Raw genomic sequence first — 17,774 nt, 5'->3', positions numbered from 1 at the left:
CGATACATAACCTTATGGATTTTTTCCTTCTCTATTCTGTAAAGTCTTGTTCTTTGTTAATGCACTTTACATTTAGACAAATAACACACACTGGATATGATCCTTATTCCAGAAGTTGAGAAGTGTATGCTAGTTACTTTTCAGTATTTCTTTGCAATAACACATTTTGACAGTTCAAACACCTCTGATAGTGTAAATATTGGGAGTGAAATGCAATTGATTGAATTAAAGGCAGCCATCTGATCTTATGCCACTAATTGGGCAAAAGATCAGAACTGGGCTTCTTGTGTAAACGTAGCTCTAGTTATTCAAATGGTTTCCATGGCTTAAATCAATTAGTCTTTGCTGTGTCAATTGCATTGGAGGAAGAGGGCCCAGATCCACTCCCTTCGAACCTTCCGATGCATTTTGAGGATGTGCAGAATCAAGAGATTGAGAAAAATACTTTGTTTGCACACTAGGGCTTTATTCCCCTTCTCCAACAGTATGCACTCGTAGACTCCCCCCCTCATGGATTTTAAAGTAATGAACCGGTGTGAGGAATGTGGTTGAAATGCCATCCAGCTATGCTTGCACTAATCCAATGCTTTTAAATGCATACTAGTGCACACTTCAGGAGAAGGGTAGAGAAATCAGAATGCAGCCCTAGTAATGTTTGCGCAGTAGGCGAAATAGGCCAGTTAAATTAGGGTACGTCTTGGAGGCTTGAAAAGTGTAATATGTTACTCCACTAGGGGGCAGCTCACCACAAAGGAATGCTCCTTCCATCCCACCATGAGGTCAACAACAATGTTCCTAGTTATCACCTGCACCATTTTGTATGTATGGCGTTTTACCTGCACAATCGAGGTGAGAAATCCTGTTTAGTCTACTCAGTCAAGATTTACCTGGCTGCGTTGGTTTCACCTGCAGAATCCAAGGGTGAAATAATCCTCTCTCCCTCGTCCCTATACAAAGACAAACTTAGACAGTGACTACCTTCAATGGGTTTATCTCTGATCATTCAAATGGAAACGTTACAGAGGCACTACATCTCACGTTCTTTGTATGTATGCCATATCACCTGCAGAATCCTCTACTCAAGAAAACCTGGCTCTATTCTACCCCAATTCATTCTGTGATCACCTTCTCCATGGGTTTATCTGTCTGGGTTTTAAAAAGTGGAACCATTACGTTGCAATCAGTGGCACAGAAAGTCTAACGTTCCATCCTGCATACTCAGCTCAGCGTTCGGGACCATTTACACTTCACCGTAGAAACTGTTCGCCTAGTATAGTAGCCGGGTCATAGCACAGCGCCTGGCTGTGGCTCTACTACACTGATCAGTTGAGTAGGTAATAGGTACCTACCTATACATGGGGCCTCTACGCATTAACATTCTCAATCTCAGACTAATCTATATATAGAGGCTGCATTTACACAGGCAGCCCAATTCTGATATTTTGCCCAATTATTGGCAAAGGATCTGATTGGATTGGTCAAAAGACCAATTAGTGGCAGAAGATCAGAATTAGGCCACCTGTGTAAACGCAGGCAAGTTTCTCCAGTCCTTCACAGATGTTATAGCACTGGTTTTGTAACAGCAATATAGCAGAAACTAGGTGGAATCTGAATGAGGTGGAGTGACGGGAGCAGAGAGGAAGATTGTCCTCTTGGCATGAATGGCAGCCAGAACCCAATGTTTCCGCTGAGGCCCGCAGAAGCCCAGTTTGTGCTGGAAGAAAACTGAGCAGAAAATAGTTTTTTCTGGAATCAAAATATTTAATAGGTGCATATCAAGTATTATTATACCATGTATAAAATTTCAGATCACAATGTGAAGCAATGAAACTCTTCAATCAGGCTGACAGCAGCAGGTAGAGGTTGCCACATAAAATAATAACTAATGACTAAAGTAGAATAGGCAACTAAAATTATAGAAAAATGCCATATGTTGTAGTAGCATTATAGGAAATTATAGACATGACTTTTTTTATTTTCAACATCTCTTTTTCTTCAATATAAGTGCAAAAGAAAACAGAACACAACAGTAAAGCTGAAGCGAAGCATCCACCTGACGTCTAGACAGTTACTGTAGTCCACGGCAGTGGTAAGTAGAGTACACGACTGGGGGCAGGTAAGATTGCAAATGTTCCCAAAATTCTCACAGGTTTTCCAAAAATCCCAGTTGAAGGATTCCTGGATTTCCTGCTTTCTCCCTCCTGATTACATGAATCTTTCAACCGGGATTTCTGGAATGTTGGGCAGTTACCGGAATCTTGCAACCCTAGGGACGGTGGGGACGAAGCAAAGCTCACAGAGGAGAAGGAAACTATTAGCTTGCGAGTCGATACAGAAGAGAGAAAATTATTTTCTGTTCTGTATATTTGCGCCTTGAGCAGTAGGAAGGAATGCACATCACAGTTTGCTGCTTTAGAGACCATAGCATAATTTAAAACATTTTGCATTTGCATGTCTTTAAAAAATCCTGAATTCTTTGAATGAAAAGGACATCACCACGAAAACAAACAAAAAAGGAACGGAGATCAGAGAGAAGAAGGGAGGAACAGGCTGAAATTCAAATGGACCAGTAACAAAGAAAAAAACTAACATTGTACACTACATTTCCCATCACCCCGCTTCCCTAGGTTGTGACCCCAAACCCCTATAGGTGCTGACTTCAGGCACCTTCCCCCTGGAGGCTACGTAGCGTTAGAGCCATATATTCTCTACATGGCTATGGTTAGCATCCTCGCTGGCTGTTCCTCACATGGACAGGTGATGAACTGCTAAGTTCTGCGGACTGGGGACGTGGAAGGCTTGGGAAGAAGGGAACCCTTTGGGGGGTTAAGGGGTGGTGGTACCCAGGAAGGGAATCCATGGCAGGGTTAGGGGTGGGTGGTGCTCAGGAGAGGTCTTCTGAGGCATGGATGATTTCAGGCTGGTGAAGTTAATGGGGACAGTCCAAGTTCAACAGGTGGCATGTATGTGTGTACCAATGTATGTCTATACGTAGGTTTTGTATGTGTGCATCATCGGTATGTGATTTGTGTAACTACTTGTGTAAGTGCAAATGTGTGTATCTATGTGTGTGTATGTGTGTGTCGCCGTGTACATGTAGTGTGTGTGTGTGTGTGTGTGTGTGTGTGCGTGTGTGTGTGGCCTCATCGGCCCTTGCTGTAGCCAGGAAAGAACTGGTCCAACAGCAGCTGAAGAGTCTTGTTGAGGACCATGATGTAATCTTTACCCAGGTCGTGGCGACATGCAGGGCAGGTGTGCACTTCCGCTCGGAAAGACCGCAACAAACAGGTCTGGGGTGGAGGGAGGGAGGGAGAGAGTGAGAGACAAAGAGTGAGAATGCCACAGATCACAGAACAGCATGGGTAAGTAAAAGCTCAGACGCACTGGTAGGATTGTCAAATGTTCGCCTGCCGACAGTATTTAGCACCTCTGAACAGTGTCGGGCAGTCAATCTTTTTTTGTTTTCACCAAGCAAACACCTTGGAAGTCGTCAGCCACTCATCCTTGTTATTAAAAGACTCCAAACCAGGTGACAGTAGCTATGTTTGGCAATGCATATCTGTGCGTATACATTTTTGATTTTTTTACCTTTATTTAACTAGGCAAGTCAGTTAAAAGAACAAATTCTTATTTTCAATGACGGTCTAGGAACAGTGCCTTGTTCAGGGGCAGAAACCTTTCGGTTACGAGTCCAACGCTCTAACCACTAGGCTACTCTGCCGCTCCGTATTGCTTATGGTTTAGATTCAAAGCCATCTTGCTAAGTTGTAGAAAACCCTTGTTGATACTAGCCATATGGCCACAGCTAGATAACTACCTAGCAAGATGACGAATAAACAATTGAATTCACTATCCATAGCCAAATGTTTAGCTAGCATTAGCATATTCGCTAGCTAGCACAACATAGCTAGTTAGCTAGCTAAGGAAGTATTTAGTGTTGTGTTTATTGTGTCTGTGCACTTAGCTAGCTACCATCCCATAGCCTACAGTGCATGTACGGTGAAATGTACGGTGAAAATGCCATTTTAATTATTTTTTGGGCTCCTCCACATGGGGGTTCGCGCTCTCTGACTGGCTCAGTCAAGTTGTTGGTCACTGACACGCATTGCGATTGTCTGTCACGCAGCAGGTACCGCTTTCATTCTAGCAAGAAAAGGAACTGCTTCCCACTGTGATAAGTACCTATCGGCAGTGACATGCTTGGTGTGTTTCATACTTAATAAGGTTATGATGTCTTGTGGTGTTCCTCAAAAGATCCCTTCTTAGACCTTTGTCGTTTCAACGGATCTAATATCTCGTTTTCGGTTTTTGTCACGTCACCATACTTTTACCAACTTTTGTTTATCATTTACATTACCACACCGCAATTAGTCCTCAATTATAGTCCAGCAAACAAATCATTACAACGGATGCAAGTGCACACACACACATTACACACCTTGCAGACGTTGTGAGCGCAGACAGTGGTGACCGGTTGGTAGGCCAGCTCTTGGCAGCAGACACACATGAAGGTCTGTTCCACCTTCCTCAGGAAGTTCTACAGAGAAAGACAGGAACACAGGAATTAAAGGCTCAGCTGTCACAATAGTAACAGCGGCATCACACATCTTAGTTAGCCCATGGATCATCTGCTTCATTTCATTTAATAGAAGTGCATACAAGTCCTTGTCGGTAGGTTGTGTAGCTAGCTGAGACTCTTGTGTTGGTTCACCTATTGTTTAGAAGTAGTAAGTCAGGAGACTACATTGTGAGGCAGTATTGTGTAGAAGGAAATCTGTCAATTAAAATACATTCACTAAGCCCTAAACTATGGATTTCACATGACTGGGCAGGGGCCCACCCACTGGGGAGCCAGGTCCACCCACTGGGGAGCCAGGTCCACCCACTGGGGAGCCAGGTCCACCCACTGGGGAGCCAGGTCCACCCACTGGGGAGCCAGGTCCACCCACTGGGGAGCCAGGTCCACCCACTGGGGAGCCAGGTCCACCCACTGGGGAGCCAGGTTCACCCACTGGGGAGCCAGGTTCACCCACTGGGGAGCCAGGCCCACCCACTGTGAGGCTGGTTGGATGTTACACCTGTCAGGTGGATGGATTATCTTGGCAAAGGAGAAATACTCACTAACAGGGATGTAAACAAATTTGTGCACAAAATTGGAGCGAAATAAGCTTTTTGTGCGTATGGAACATTCCTGGGATTTTTATTTCAGCTCATGAAAAATGGGACCAACACTTTACATGTGCGTTTATATTTTAGTTCAGTATAGTTGTAGTTAGCCTAGTGGTCAGTGAGGTAGTTAGTGAGGTGACTGAGGTAGGGTGGTAGTGTATACACACCGGCCCCTCCTTGAGGTGTCCCATGGCCTCGTCCCAGTTCTTCTTGTTGGGTTGGTCCTCCTTGATGAGGCTCTGCTGCTGCTCTGTCAGCTGGAACGCCTCCTCCATCTTCAGACGCTTGGCCCGGGGCTCCGCCGACTCCTTACACACCTCTGACAAAGCACACCAACACACGTTGCTTATGGATGCATGTACACATATCGATTCTATTCAAAGATGGGGTAACATTTTATTTGACACCTTCAAAACAACCCCTGAAATGCCTTGTCATAACTGGCTTCATATCTTTTGGTAATCCCCCCCCCTTTCCTAGTGGCAATTCCACATAGCAGTGCACAAGATATACAGTATACTGTACACACAAAGCTAAAAATACATCTCTTCTGTCTCTGGCTTATATTCCTAGCTGTGTCTCAACAGGTACCTGTCTCCTTGTCCTTGGGTGTCTTCTGACTGCCGTTGCTCTGTGGCTGTTCTGTACCCTCCATGGGCTTCTTCTCGTCCTCCTTCACCTTCTTCTCCAGGGGGTGTAGCCGTGGCCGTCCCCGTCCAGGTTGCTTCTTGCTCCTAGTGCACCCTGGTCGAGCGTTAGCCTCCTTCTTGGTCTTGTTGGCCATGGCCTCCACGTAACCTGGAGGATACTGTGGAGGCAAAGAGACAGTCATACAAAAACACAGAGGATACTGTAGTAGGGGCACTCAGAGAGACAGTCAAGACCGTCAGATAAAAAAAATCAACTGTCTTTAACAAACAAAGGAACAATACAATATTTGTGGTTACTGAAAATATACTATTTCACAGCGGTTTAGATGGTACAATGATTCGTGCTTGTTTTGTCAATAAAACTGAAATTAGGCGAACTACTCCCATTTCTCCAACAAGGAAATGGTGGAGCGATTTCAGAATATTGCACTTTTAATTTGAGAAATTAAGACATAAAAAAAGAGAGACAGCCACAACCAAAAGCCTGTCCTATCCTTTTCATACTATCATAATGTCCTATAAAACAAATGCAGGTGGACAGAAGACCCTCACTTACCTGCACAGCTAGGCCCAGTTTCTGGATGCGCTCCAGGCCCTCAGGTGTCCAGGGAGCAGGCTCCAGGTCATCCCTCCGCAACAGGTACCGCCACACCAGGAAACCACACTTCCCTATCTCCGGCCAGTACTTCACCACCTGAGACATATGTAACAGTATAACTTTAGACCGTCCCCTCGCCCCGACACGGGCGCGAACCAGGGACCTTCTGCACACATCAACAACTGTCACCCACGAAGCATCGTTACCCATCGCTCCACAAAAGCCGCGGCCCTTGCAGAGCAAGGGGAACCACTACTTCAGGGTCTCAAAGCGAGTGACGTCACCGATTGAAATGCTATTAGCGCGCAGCACCGCTAACTAACTAGCCATTTCATATCCGTTACACTTACACAGAAAAATAATTACTGCTGCTCCACGGCACACAGACTTGAATGGGAATGTTCGTTCTAGAAATTCTATTTCTATGGGCACATAGTTATATCGTCACTGGATGTCGATGCTGCCTAACAGGAGTTTATAGTAAGACAGGGATAGCACTAAAAATAATATTGCTTTGAAAATTCCTCATTCTAAAAAGGATGGCAAAAAGAGCAGATTCAGATGAAATATTTCCTCATCTTGTCTTGTTAGCGATTGCTACAGCCCTGAAACCATGCGTGTTGTGTTTACCGTAATGGCCCATCTGGGGAAATCAAGATGTGATCAAAAAGCATGACTCATAATGAGGACCAGGCCCAATAATATCTTCATTTGATTTATTTTGATGCTGTTTTGTATTACATTTGTAATGCATTTCTGATTTTACAACCAAACGGCTGTTAACAGTTTGTCACAAGGGACTAGGAGAGAGGTAACGCATAAAGGATCCAAAATGGCGTGCTCCAGTGAATGTTCATGAGAGGAGGTTGAGTGACAGGCAAGGAGCCACCAGGGCTCTATTCTAATATCCACACTATAGCATACAACTTAGTATAAAGCAACGTAATGGGCATGCCTTCTAAGTATCAACCAATATGGCAATACAAACAAAATACTACTGCATGGAAGTACAGTTGAAGTCAGAAGTTTACATACACCTTAGCCTAACACATTTAAATTCAGTCTTTCACAATTCCTGACATTTAAGCCTAGTAATAATTCCCTGTTTTAGGCCAGTTAGAATAACCACTTTATTTTAAGAATGTGAAATGTCAGAATAATCCAAGATGGCAGCATGTCAAGTCGTTTGTCTGTGACTAGTACATTTTAACCTACTAATAACCTATTTATTTATGGTTGAGTAACTTTGTTGTGTTGTGCAAATTATTTTGTTTTTGTTGGTGTAAAGATCACGAGTCCTCCTCAACTCGGCACTTCATTACTTGAAGTTTACCAAAGTAACCCTATCTCTGGCTGGCCTGAGTTCCTCCTTCGTCCGCGGAGTGTCTTGTTCAAGCTGCTCCTTTTTGCTCTTCGCCTGGCTGTCAGTGGCAGCTCAACAATCCCCAACCCGTTCTCTCAATCGACCTCAACACCCAATCTACTCACACGCGCAAATACTCACATTCAGACTCATACATACACGCTGTCCCGCTCTCCCCTTACCTTCCCTTGCCTCTATTTTTTCTTACATTTGTCAAAAAAAATGACAATTTTTGTGGTATTGCTTTGTGCACTGACTTTACTGAACTCTGGAGAAAACGAACATTGTCGCTGGGTGAGTACATCGGACAATGTGCTCTCCCTCCCGTCCATTAGACATTTTGTCTGCAGGAACTCGCTCTTTTTCACTCGGTCCACTCGTCCAAGTGCCGATGCATTTGTGGCATGATGTGAACAGTACGAACTTGTGTCACTACCAAAGTCTAATGGTTTTAAATTACTTTTGTATTGTCTGGAAACTCACTTGTAGAATTCGATTGCAGTAGGTCTCTTAAAAAAGAGAAGCCGTGCAATGTTATTAAACAGAGGTGCCTAGTTATTCTTCTGTTGTTGATATCAGGTAACGTGCAACCTAACCCTGGCCCTGATATGCAATGTCTCCAAACCCCCTCTGATTTTAAATCAAGATCTGGTTTTGGTATTTTTCATTTAAATGTACGCAGCCTGTTGTCTAAAATTGATGGGGTTAGGATTTGGGCTAAATCAATTGATGCTGATGTAATTGTGTTTTCTGAAACCTGGCTCAGCAAGTCTGTTTTCGATAAGGATATTTGTATAAGTGGTTACAATGTTTATCGCACTGATCGGGTTAAGAAAGGTGGGGGTGTGGCTATATATGTAAAAAATAAATTCCCTGTAAGTGTGGCAAAGTGTGAAACTATTTGTAAACAGTTGGAATTTCTTGCTTTGAATATTGAGGTTTCAAAGGGCCTCTCTATAACTGTGATTGGCTGTTATAGACCCCCCTCTGCTCTCGGTGATGCATTTTCTTCTTTGACGCACCTTATGTCTAAACTTCTTTACAGTGAAATGATCTTGATTGGTGATCTCAACTGGTGTTGGTTAAAGCCGGTGTCTGATGATTTAAAAATGTTTTGTAATTCTATGAATCTTACCCAGTTGATTAAACTCACCCACTCGCCCAAATCTTAAATGCCCAGATAAATCTACCCTGATTGATTTGATATTGACAAATGTTCCACATAAATATTCTGCGATTGGTGTTTTTTGTAATGATTTAAGTGACCATTGTGCTGTTGTTGCTGTTAGAAATACTAAGGTTCCTAAGACAAACCCACGTTTTATACGTAAGAGAAATTTGAAGTGTTTTAATGAGCAGGCTTTCTTTCATGATTTGTTTTATTTTGACTGGAGCAAGATTGAGCTTATCCCTGATGTGGAAACTGCCTGGAAATTCTTTCATGTTTTTTCCCAAATAGTAAACAAACATGCCCCATTCCGCGTTTCAGGGTTAAAGGGCGGGATAATCCATGGTTTTCTTCTGAGCTGTCTTGTATTATTCACGACCGTAATCTAGCCTGGGCTTAAGCAAGGAAATCATGTTCTGATGCTGATTGGCTTATTTTTAGGCAGTTATGAAACAAGTGTTCGTTTCTTCTCAGGAAAAGTCTGAATATTTTATGTCTGTTACCACTGATAACCTGAATGACCCTAGAACGTTTTGGAAGGCTATTAAGTCTATGTCTGGTAACAGTAATGTTAATGAATTACCGTCATGTGTATTGAAGGACTCTGTTGCTATATATGACAAAACTGAAATGCTGAATTGTTTCAATGAGCACTTTGTATCATCTGGTAGGCTGTTTGATTCAGTGTCCTCTGTCTCTGTACAACCCTGTGTGGATGAACCAGTGAGAGCTGGTCAAACTTGTAGATTTTTGCCATTCTCAGTGCAGGTGGTACATAAAGCACTGAAATCCTTAGATCAAAGAAAGCCTGCAGGTCCTGATCTTTTGGATCCCTGCTTTTTAAATCTGGCAGCTGATTTCATAGCTGAACCACTTACATATCTGTTCAATCTAATCCTGGAATGTAATGAAATTCCAAAGATCTGGAAATCAGCATTTGTCCTACCACTTTTAAAAGGGGGAGATCCAACTCTTTTAAATAATTATAGGCCAATCGCAAAGCTGTCACCCCTGGTGAAAATACTTGAAACTCTTGTGAGTGAACAGCTAAAAGAGTTATTTACTAACTCTATTTTATCAATGTACCAATCGGGCTTCAGGAAGAAGCATAGCACAATTACAGCAGCCATGAAGCTTTTAAATGATATCACTGAAGCCCTTGACAAAAAACACCACTGTTTCACTTTTTATTGATCTTTCTAAGGCTTTTGATACAGTTGATCATGCTATACTAAGGCAGAGATTGTCGAGTGTAGGTCTTTCAGAGCATGCAGTTGCATGGTTTGCTAACTATCTGTCTGATAGAACTCAGTGCACTCAATTTGATGGGCTTATGTCTGTTAAATTGTCTGTCCTGAATGGTGTGCCCCAAGGCTCTGTACTTGGTCCTCTCTTATTCACTATTTATATAAATGATTTAGACAAAAATGTCCAAAATGCACAACTTCATTTTTATGCTGATGATACTGTTGTGCCTCGTCTCTTACAAAAGCTTTCCAGAACTTGCAAACTGCTTTTAATACTGTTCAACATACCTTGTGTCAATTGAAGCTTATCCTCAATACTGACAAAACTAAACTAATGGTGTTTTCTAAAGCAAGAAATAGACCTCTAAACCTTTCACCTATTACTACCTGTCAGGGCAAGGAGATTGAGGTTGTAACCTTATATAAATATCTTGGAATTTTAATTGACGGCCTCTTTTAAATTGCATATTCAACAACTTACAAAAAAAATTTAAGCTGAAATTGGTATTTTATTTTAGGAATAAGGCCTGTTTATCTTTTGAAGCAAGAAGGAGGCTAGTATCAGCTACATTTATGCCTTTACTAGACTATGGGGATATTTTATATATGAATGCTTCTGCTCAGTGTTTGAGATCAATTGACACCCTTTACCATGGCATTTTGAGATTTATTTTAAACTGCAAAACCCTTACGCACCACTGCACTTTGTATACCAGGGTTGGCTGGCCTTCTCTAGTCACTCAAAGGCTCAGTCACTGGTATACTTTTATTTACAAAGCCATTTTGGGTGTACTACCTTTTTATTTAGGCATTTTTATTGTTCAGAAATGTGGTGGGTACTCTCTTCGTTCGCTGGACTTGATCCTGCTAACTGTTCCAAATGTCCGAACTGAATTTGGTAAAAGGGCTTTTATGTACTCCGCGCCATAGTCTTGTAACGCCTTACAAAATACCTTAAACTGAAAGAACTTGTCCCGATTGGTATTTTTAAAATCACCGATGAATGATCTTGAGACCGTTTCCCTGACCTGTCAATGTTTTTAATTTGCTGTTTTTGATTTTGTTATACTTTTGTGAATTCTATGGTTTTTACTAGATTACTTGTAGTTGTTCATGTTGTTTGTCTTTTTTTGTGTGTAATTTTTGTAATGACTTGGTGCTGCCTATCTTGGCCAGGACGCTTTTTAAAAATATATTTTAAATCTCAATGAGCCCTTCCTGGTTAAATAAAAATAAAAATAAAATAAATATTTCTTTCATCACATTCCCAGTGGGTCAGAAGTTTACATACACTCAATTAGTATTTGGTAGCATTGCCTTTAAATTGTTTAACTTGGGTCAAACGTTTCGTGTAGCCTTCCACAAGCTTCCCACAATAAGTTGGGTGAATTTTGGCCCATTCCTCCTGATAGAGCTGGTGTAACGGAGTCAGGTTTGTAGGCCTCCTTGCTCTCACACACTTTTTCAGTTCTGCCCAAAAATTTCTATAGGATTGAGGTCAGGGCTTTGTGATGGCCTCTCCAATACCTTGACTTTGTTGTCCTTAAGACATTTTGACACAACTTTGGAAGTATGCTTGGGGTCATTGTCCACTTGCGACTAAGCTTTAACTTCCTGACTGGTGTCTTGAGATGTTACTTCAATATATCCACATAATTTTCCTCCCTCATGATGCCATCTATTTTGTGAAGTGCACCAGTCCCTCCTGCAGCAAAGCACCCACACAACATGATGATGCTGCCACCACCGTGCTTCACGGTTGGGATGGTGTTCTTCGGCTTAAAAGCCCCCCCCCCCCCCCCTTTTTCCTCCAAACATATCAATGGCCATTATGGCCAAACAGTTCTATTTTTGTTTCATCAGACCAGAGGACATTTCTCCAAAAAGTACGATCTTTGTCCCCATGTGCAGTTGCAAACCGTAGTCTGGCTTTTTTTAATGGCGGTTTTGGAGCAGTGGCTTCTTCCTTGCTGAGCGGCCTTTCAAGTTAGGTCGATATAGGACTCGTTTTATTGTGGATATAGACACTTTTGTACCGGTTTCCTCCAGCATCTTCACAAGGTCCTTTGCTATTGTTCTGGGATTGATTTGCACTTTTCGCACCAAAGTACGTTCATCTCTAGGAGACAGTATGTGTCTCCTTCCCGAGCGGTATGACGGCTGCGTGGTCCCATGGTGTTTATACTTGCGTACTATTGTTTGTACAGATGAACATGGTACCTTTAGGCATTTGGAAATTGCTCCCAAGGATGAACCAGACTTGTGGAGGTCTACAATCTTTTTTCTGAGGTCTTGGCTGATGTCTTTTGATTTTCCCATGATGTCAAGCAAACAGGCACTGATTTTGAAGGTAGGCCTTGAAATAGATCCACAGGTACACTTCCAATTGACTCAAATGATATCAATTACCCTATCAGAAGCTTCTAAAGCCATGATGTCCTTTTCTGGAATTTTCCAAGCTGTTTAAAGGCACAGTCAACTTAGTGTATGCCAACTTCTGGAATCGGTATACAGTGAATTAAAGTGAAATAATCTGTCTGAAAACAATTGTTGGAAAAATGACTTGTGTCATGCACAAAGTAGATGTCCTAACCGACTTGCCAAAACTAAAGTTTGTTAACTAGAAATTTGTGGAGTGGTTGAAAAACGAGTTTTAATGACTCCAACCTACGTGTATGTACACTTCCGACTTCAACTGTATGTATTGCAATTTCATATGATAGAAGTTAGTTCCCTAGCTAATGTACCTTGTAGATGCCATCGTAGCGGTTTCCCTCCTCCGGGGCGTACTTGCTGATGCGTCGTCCCTTGGAGCTCCGCACCACCCTCACCGGCTTCCCTTCACGCCAGTTCCTGGACTCCGCCCCATCCTTGTCGTTGATGGGGGCGTCACAGTTCAGCGCCAGGGCCCTGAGAGGTCAAGGGTCAAAAGGGTCACGTGATGAAGGGAGCTAGCTTTCATTCCAGTTCAGCACTAACACATTTGATTCAGCACCCTTTGCGTCTCCAGGACAGGTTGACGAACACTGGCTTTCAACAGTTTTACATTGACTTGAGTAATAAAAAAAGTACACTATGACGCCTGCCGTCTTGGTTGAAACCAGGGAGAGGAACTAGACAGGTAGTACTTCTTTTGTTTGTTTGTTTGTTTACTGTACCTGTTATAGTGGGTTAGGGTCTGGTCAAAGGAATGCTCCCCGATGCGTTTGTTCCCTGAAAGGTCGCGACCCCCGCTGCCCGTGTAGGTGAACTCATCTCCCCTGTCCTGACAGTGGAGGTCAGAGGGTTAAACGGAGACACACACACACCCATGTAAACACACCACCCACACACACACACACACACATATATAAACACAGTCCTAAAAACACAGCCCCTGCACATGCTGGACTAATCTTGCATTTTCTTTAGCTGACTAAGTCACAAGTATGACATCTCAGCCTGAGACTCACAGCTAAATCAACATACAGTGCCTTGCAAAAGTGTTCATAACCCTTGGATTTCTTCATATTGTATTGTGTTACAAAGTGGTCAACAATCAACAATCTACTCAAAATACTCTAATGTCAAAGTGGAAGAAAAATACAGTCATCCTTCTAAACTGAGCTGCAGACTGGCACAGCGGTCCAAGGCACTGCATCTCAGTGCTAGAGGCGTCACTACAGACCCTGGTTTGATTCCAGGCTGTATCACAACCGGCCATGATCGGGAGTCCCATAGGGTGGCGCACAATTGGCCCAGCGTCGTTAGGGTTTGGCCGGGGTAGACCGTCGTTGTAAATAAGAATTTGTTCTTAACTGACTTGCCTAGTTAAATAAAGGTTCAATCAAAAAAAAAATTAAGACAGGAATGAAACTGCTCAGGAATGTTCCCATGAGACCGTTGGTGATTTTAAAACAGCTACGGAGATCAATGGCTGTGATGGGAGAAAACTGAGGACAGATCAACAACATTGTAGGGACTCCACAATAATTACAAAAATGACCAAGCGAAAAGAAGAACACAAATATACAGAATATTCCAAAACAGGCGCCTTGTATGGTACTAAAGTAATTCTGAAAAACAAAAACTCCCAAAGGAATACACTGGCCTAAATGCAAAGCCTCATGTTTTGGGCAAATCCAACACAACATCACTGACTAACTGCCTCCTTATTTTCAAGCATGGTGGTGGCTGCATCATGTTATGGGTATGCTTGTCATCAGCAAGGACTAGAGAGTTTTTCAGGATAAAAAGATACAGGATGGAGCTAAGCACAGGCAAAATCATAGAGGAAAACCTTGGAAAGTAATTTACCTTTCAATTTACCTATCGATTAATGAGCCAAATCTGTTTATGGTCCAATAACATATTTAAAAGAATCCATCTACCTTGCGGATCTGTTTGAACAATTTGCACATTCAGATCAGAATTATTGTTAATTAATATCATCACCCCTTTGAGTTACTTTGCCCGTGGTAAAAGTATATTTCTTCTTCCACAGAACTTAATCTAAAATTGTTGAATGAGTTTCCTGTAAACAATAGATATTACATTCCTTCTCTTTTAGCCAGGTAAATACTGATCGTCTTTTCTTATCTGCTAAGCCATTACAATTATAACTGGCTATGTATGGGTATGAACACTTTTGTAAAATCCAGAGAAAATACGTTCAAAGTCCATCCTAATCCATCCTCCAGACGAATCCTAGTTAAACATTCATCATAGTGGTTTAAATGCACTCTCCAGAGCTATGCTTTATTCTTTAAAGGATTTACACTGCGTACATCCTTTAAGAAAGTCAAACATGATAAAGGGTGAGAAGGAGACAGACAACATCTGTGTGAGGGCCAGATGGATGGGTAGACAGACTACCATCCTCCCTCCATCCCACCCTCCTCCCATGCTAAAGACGAGACAGAGCAAGAACAAACAGCATGGGACATCAGAGGAAGTGAGAATAGAGAGGGAAAACAGAGGGAGAGAGCCCACTCCCACGCTCCTAGATTGCTTAGTTCAAACACAGCAACCGCAGAAATGAAAATTAAAAAAAGAAATCAAAAGAAACCCACCACTTCATCCTCGAAGCCTCCGGCCAGCACCAGCGAATAGGAGCCATCGTTACTGCGGCCGTGGATACCTCCCACGTGGGGCCTGTGCACTCCCGCTTCACTCACCTTGGAACACAGGAAGGGAGGAGAATATAGATAGGGAGAATGAACAAGAGTGGGGGAGAGTCAGGATAGGTGATGTGAGATATGGGAGGGATAGAGAAAGAGGGAAGGAACGTGCGATACAGGCTATGTAAACAAATCCGTGTCAGAATATCAGAGTTGATAACTATAAGCCAATAAAGTTCGCTTAAAGTAACAAACTTTTCGGATTCAACGTCGCCATGATTTGAAAATGTAACATATTGTTCGAAACATTTTCTCTGTTCTCTGTGAGGAATCACCTAACATGTATCACCCTACCTGGTACGAAATCGTGTTGCTATTGGCTCACCTGAACGCGGAACTTCCATGTTGTTCCCACGGGAACACCAGGTACGGGCCCGTAGTGGTTGGAGGGGACGATGGTACATTCCTTAGTGCGCCCCACACAGGCCATACCCTGTAACAGGAAAGGAACTATTCATGTATGTTTTAGCTAGCATGTATTCCCACACTGGACCACACACATTACATAAACAAAGGGCTTACTAGTAGAAGCTTTAGTTACCATAATAGCATAATCAGACCTGAATGGCGTTGTATATATAACAATAATCCATTTTCAGGGCTGGAAATGTTTTTTTTTATTAAAAGCGTCGGACAATTTGATTCATTCTTCAGTCTTTCTTATCTCATAACATTCCCAAATGATAAGACAAATAATGAAAAAAACAAAACCTCTAGCACTTTCATGTATATAGATGTTAATGTACAGAATAGGCTGTTTTCAATTAACATAGGATGCGTTCTAAATGGCACCCTATTTCCTATAGTGCACTATTTTTGACCAGAGCCCTATGGACCCTTGTTAAAATGAGTGCACTAAATAGGCAATAGGGTGTCATTTGGGAAGTACCCATGTTGTATACTGGGAAACAATGGGGTTCTTTTTCCTCAAGTTTAGTTCCAGGAAAAGAACTTCACTCTGCTGAGTCATTTTAAATGGCATTGTTAGCGTCGCCTCACAGCTTGAGAGGAGAGAGCCAACAAAGAATTACACACGGCTTAGTCAGAGCAGAAAGGCCTCACTGTGGGCTTGGGCCATATTCAGTGGGCACCAAATGGAAGGAAACAGAGAAAAAGTAGAGTTTTTTTTTTTTTTTTCAGTAGGGCTAGGGTTGCACATTTCAGGGAACTTTCAATAATTTCCCTGATTTTCCCAAAATCCCAGTTAGAGGAATCCTATAATCAGGAGGGAATAAGCAGGAATCCTCCAACCAGGATTTCAGGAAAACCAGGGAAATTATTGAAAGTTCCTGTAATTTTGCAACCCTAATTTGTAGGGTACAATGCCGCAAAACATTTTGCAATGGAAAACGAAATTGAGTGGTTCTTATTGGACAAGTCCAGGTAGTCCCTCCCTGTCTCAGTCCGTTTTCTTCCCATTTGGTCACTACTGCTACCTGCCAATGCACTCCTTTAGGAGAACTCAGTGAGGGGATTCAATTAATATGGCCCGTGCAGGCGTGTTTTGCGTGGGGTAAAAGTTGATTGAATTTGTTTTGGACACGGGCTGCTTCCCAAACGTGAGCCAGGTGCCTCGTTCAAAGCCCAGGGCGAAGTCAGCTCTAAACAAAGTGAAGTAATTAAGGAGTAACCCAGGTTCTGAGGGTATGCAACAATACAGAGGCCCCTCAGGGGTGCGTGCTTAGTCCCATCCTGTACTCCCTGTTCACCCACGACTCCAACACCATCATGAAGTTTGCAAACAACACGACGGTGGTAGGCCTAATCACTGACGACGATGACACAGCCTATAGGGAGGTCTGAGACCTGGCAGTGTGGTGCCAGGACAACAACCTCTCCCTCAACATCAGTAAAACATAAGAGCTGACCGTGGACTACAGGAAACAGAGGGCCGAGCACGCCCTCATTTACATCGACTGGGCTGTAGTGGAGCAGGCCGAGAGCTTCAAAAGGCACGACGATGCCTCTTCCCCCTCAGGAGGCTGAAAAGTTCTACAGCTGCACCACCGAGCATCTTGATTGGCTGCATCACCACTTAGTATGACAACTGATTGGCATCCGACAGCAAGGCGCTACAGAGGGTAGTGCGTACGGTCCAGTACATTGCTCGGGCCGAGCTCCCTGCCCTCCAGGACCTCTATACTAGGCGGTGTCAGAGGAAGGCCCAACATTTATAGTCTGGAACCAACAGGAGGACCCTGAACAGCTTCTACCCCCAAGTCATAAGACTTTTAAACAAGACTGCTAAATAGCTAATAAAATAGCTACCCGGACTTCCTGCATTGACCCTTTTTTACACAAACTCTCTTGCACACACACAATGGACTCTACCCACACACTTATACATGCTTACATTGACAACGCAACACACACACACACTACATACGCCCACACAAAAGACACAGACATGCATACTGATG

At 42.8% G+C, this 17,774-nt stretch overlaps 1 protein-coding gene across 1 annotated transcript in view; it reads right to left on the bottom strand.

Moving 5' to 3' along the window:
- Positions 1–1,737: 1,737 nt before the first annotated feature.
- Positions 1,738–17,774, bottom strand: part of LOC129818867 (E3 ubiquitin-protein ligase UHRF1-like) — a 47,611-nt gene continuing 31,574 nt past the window's right edge. Inside the window, exons 8-16 of the mRNA XM_055875152.1 lie at positions 15,680–15,787; positions 15,247–15,351; positions 13,354–13,460; positions 12,943–13,105; positions 6,376–6,513; positions 5,761–5,977; positions 5,337–5,488; positions 4,439–4,537; positions 1,738–3,290 (exon numbers count right to left, since the gene is read on the bottom strand). Of these exons, the coding sequence (XP_055731127.1) occupies positions 3,144–3,290; positions 4,439–4,537; positions 5,337–5,488; positions 5,761–5,977; positions 6,376–6,513; positions 12,943–13,105; positions 13,354–13,460; positions 15,247–15,351; positions 15,680–15,787 (1,236 nt within the window). The 3' untranslated portion in view covers positions 1,738–3,143. The remainder of the gene's footprint in view (positions 3,291–4,438; positions 4,538–5,336; positions 5,489–5,760; positions 5,978–6,375; positions 6,514–12,942; positions 13,106–13,353; positions 13,461–15,246; positions 15,352–15,679; positions 15,788–17,774) is intronic.

This window comes from Salvelinus fontinalis, chromosome 21 (assembly GCF_029448725.1).
Source record: "Salvelinus fontinalis isolate EN_2023a chromosome 21, ASM2944872v1, whole genome shotgun sequence".
Taxonomy (NCBI): Eukaryota; Metazoa; Chordata; class Actinopteri; order Salmoniformes; family Salmonidae; genus Salvelinus; species Salvelinus fontinalis.
Note: the sequence above shows the minus strand (reverse complement) of the source record. Positions and strands in the feature narration are given on the sequence as shown.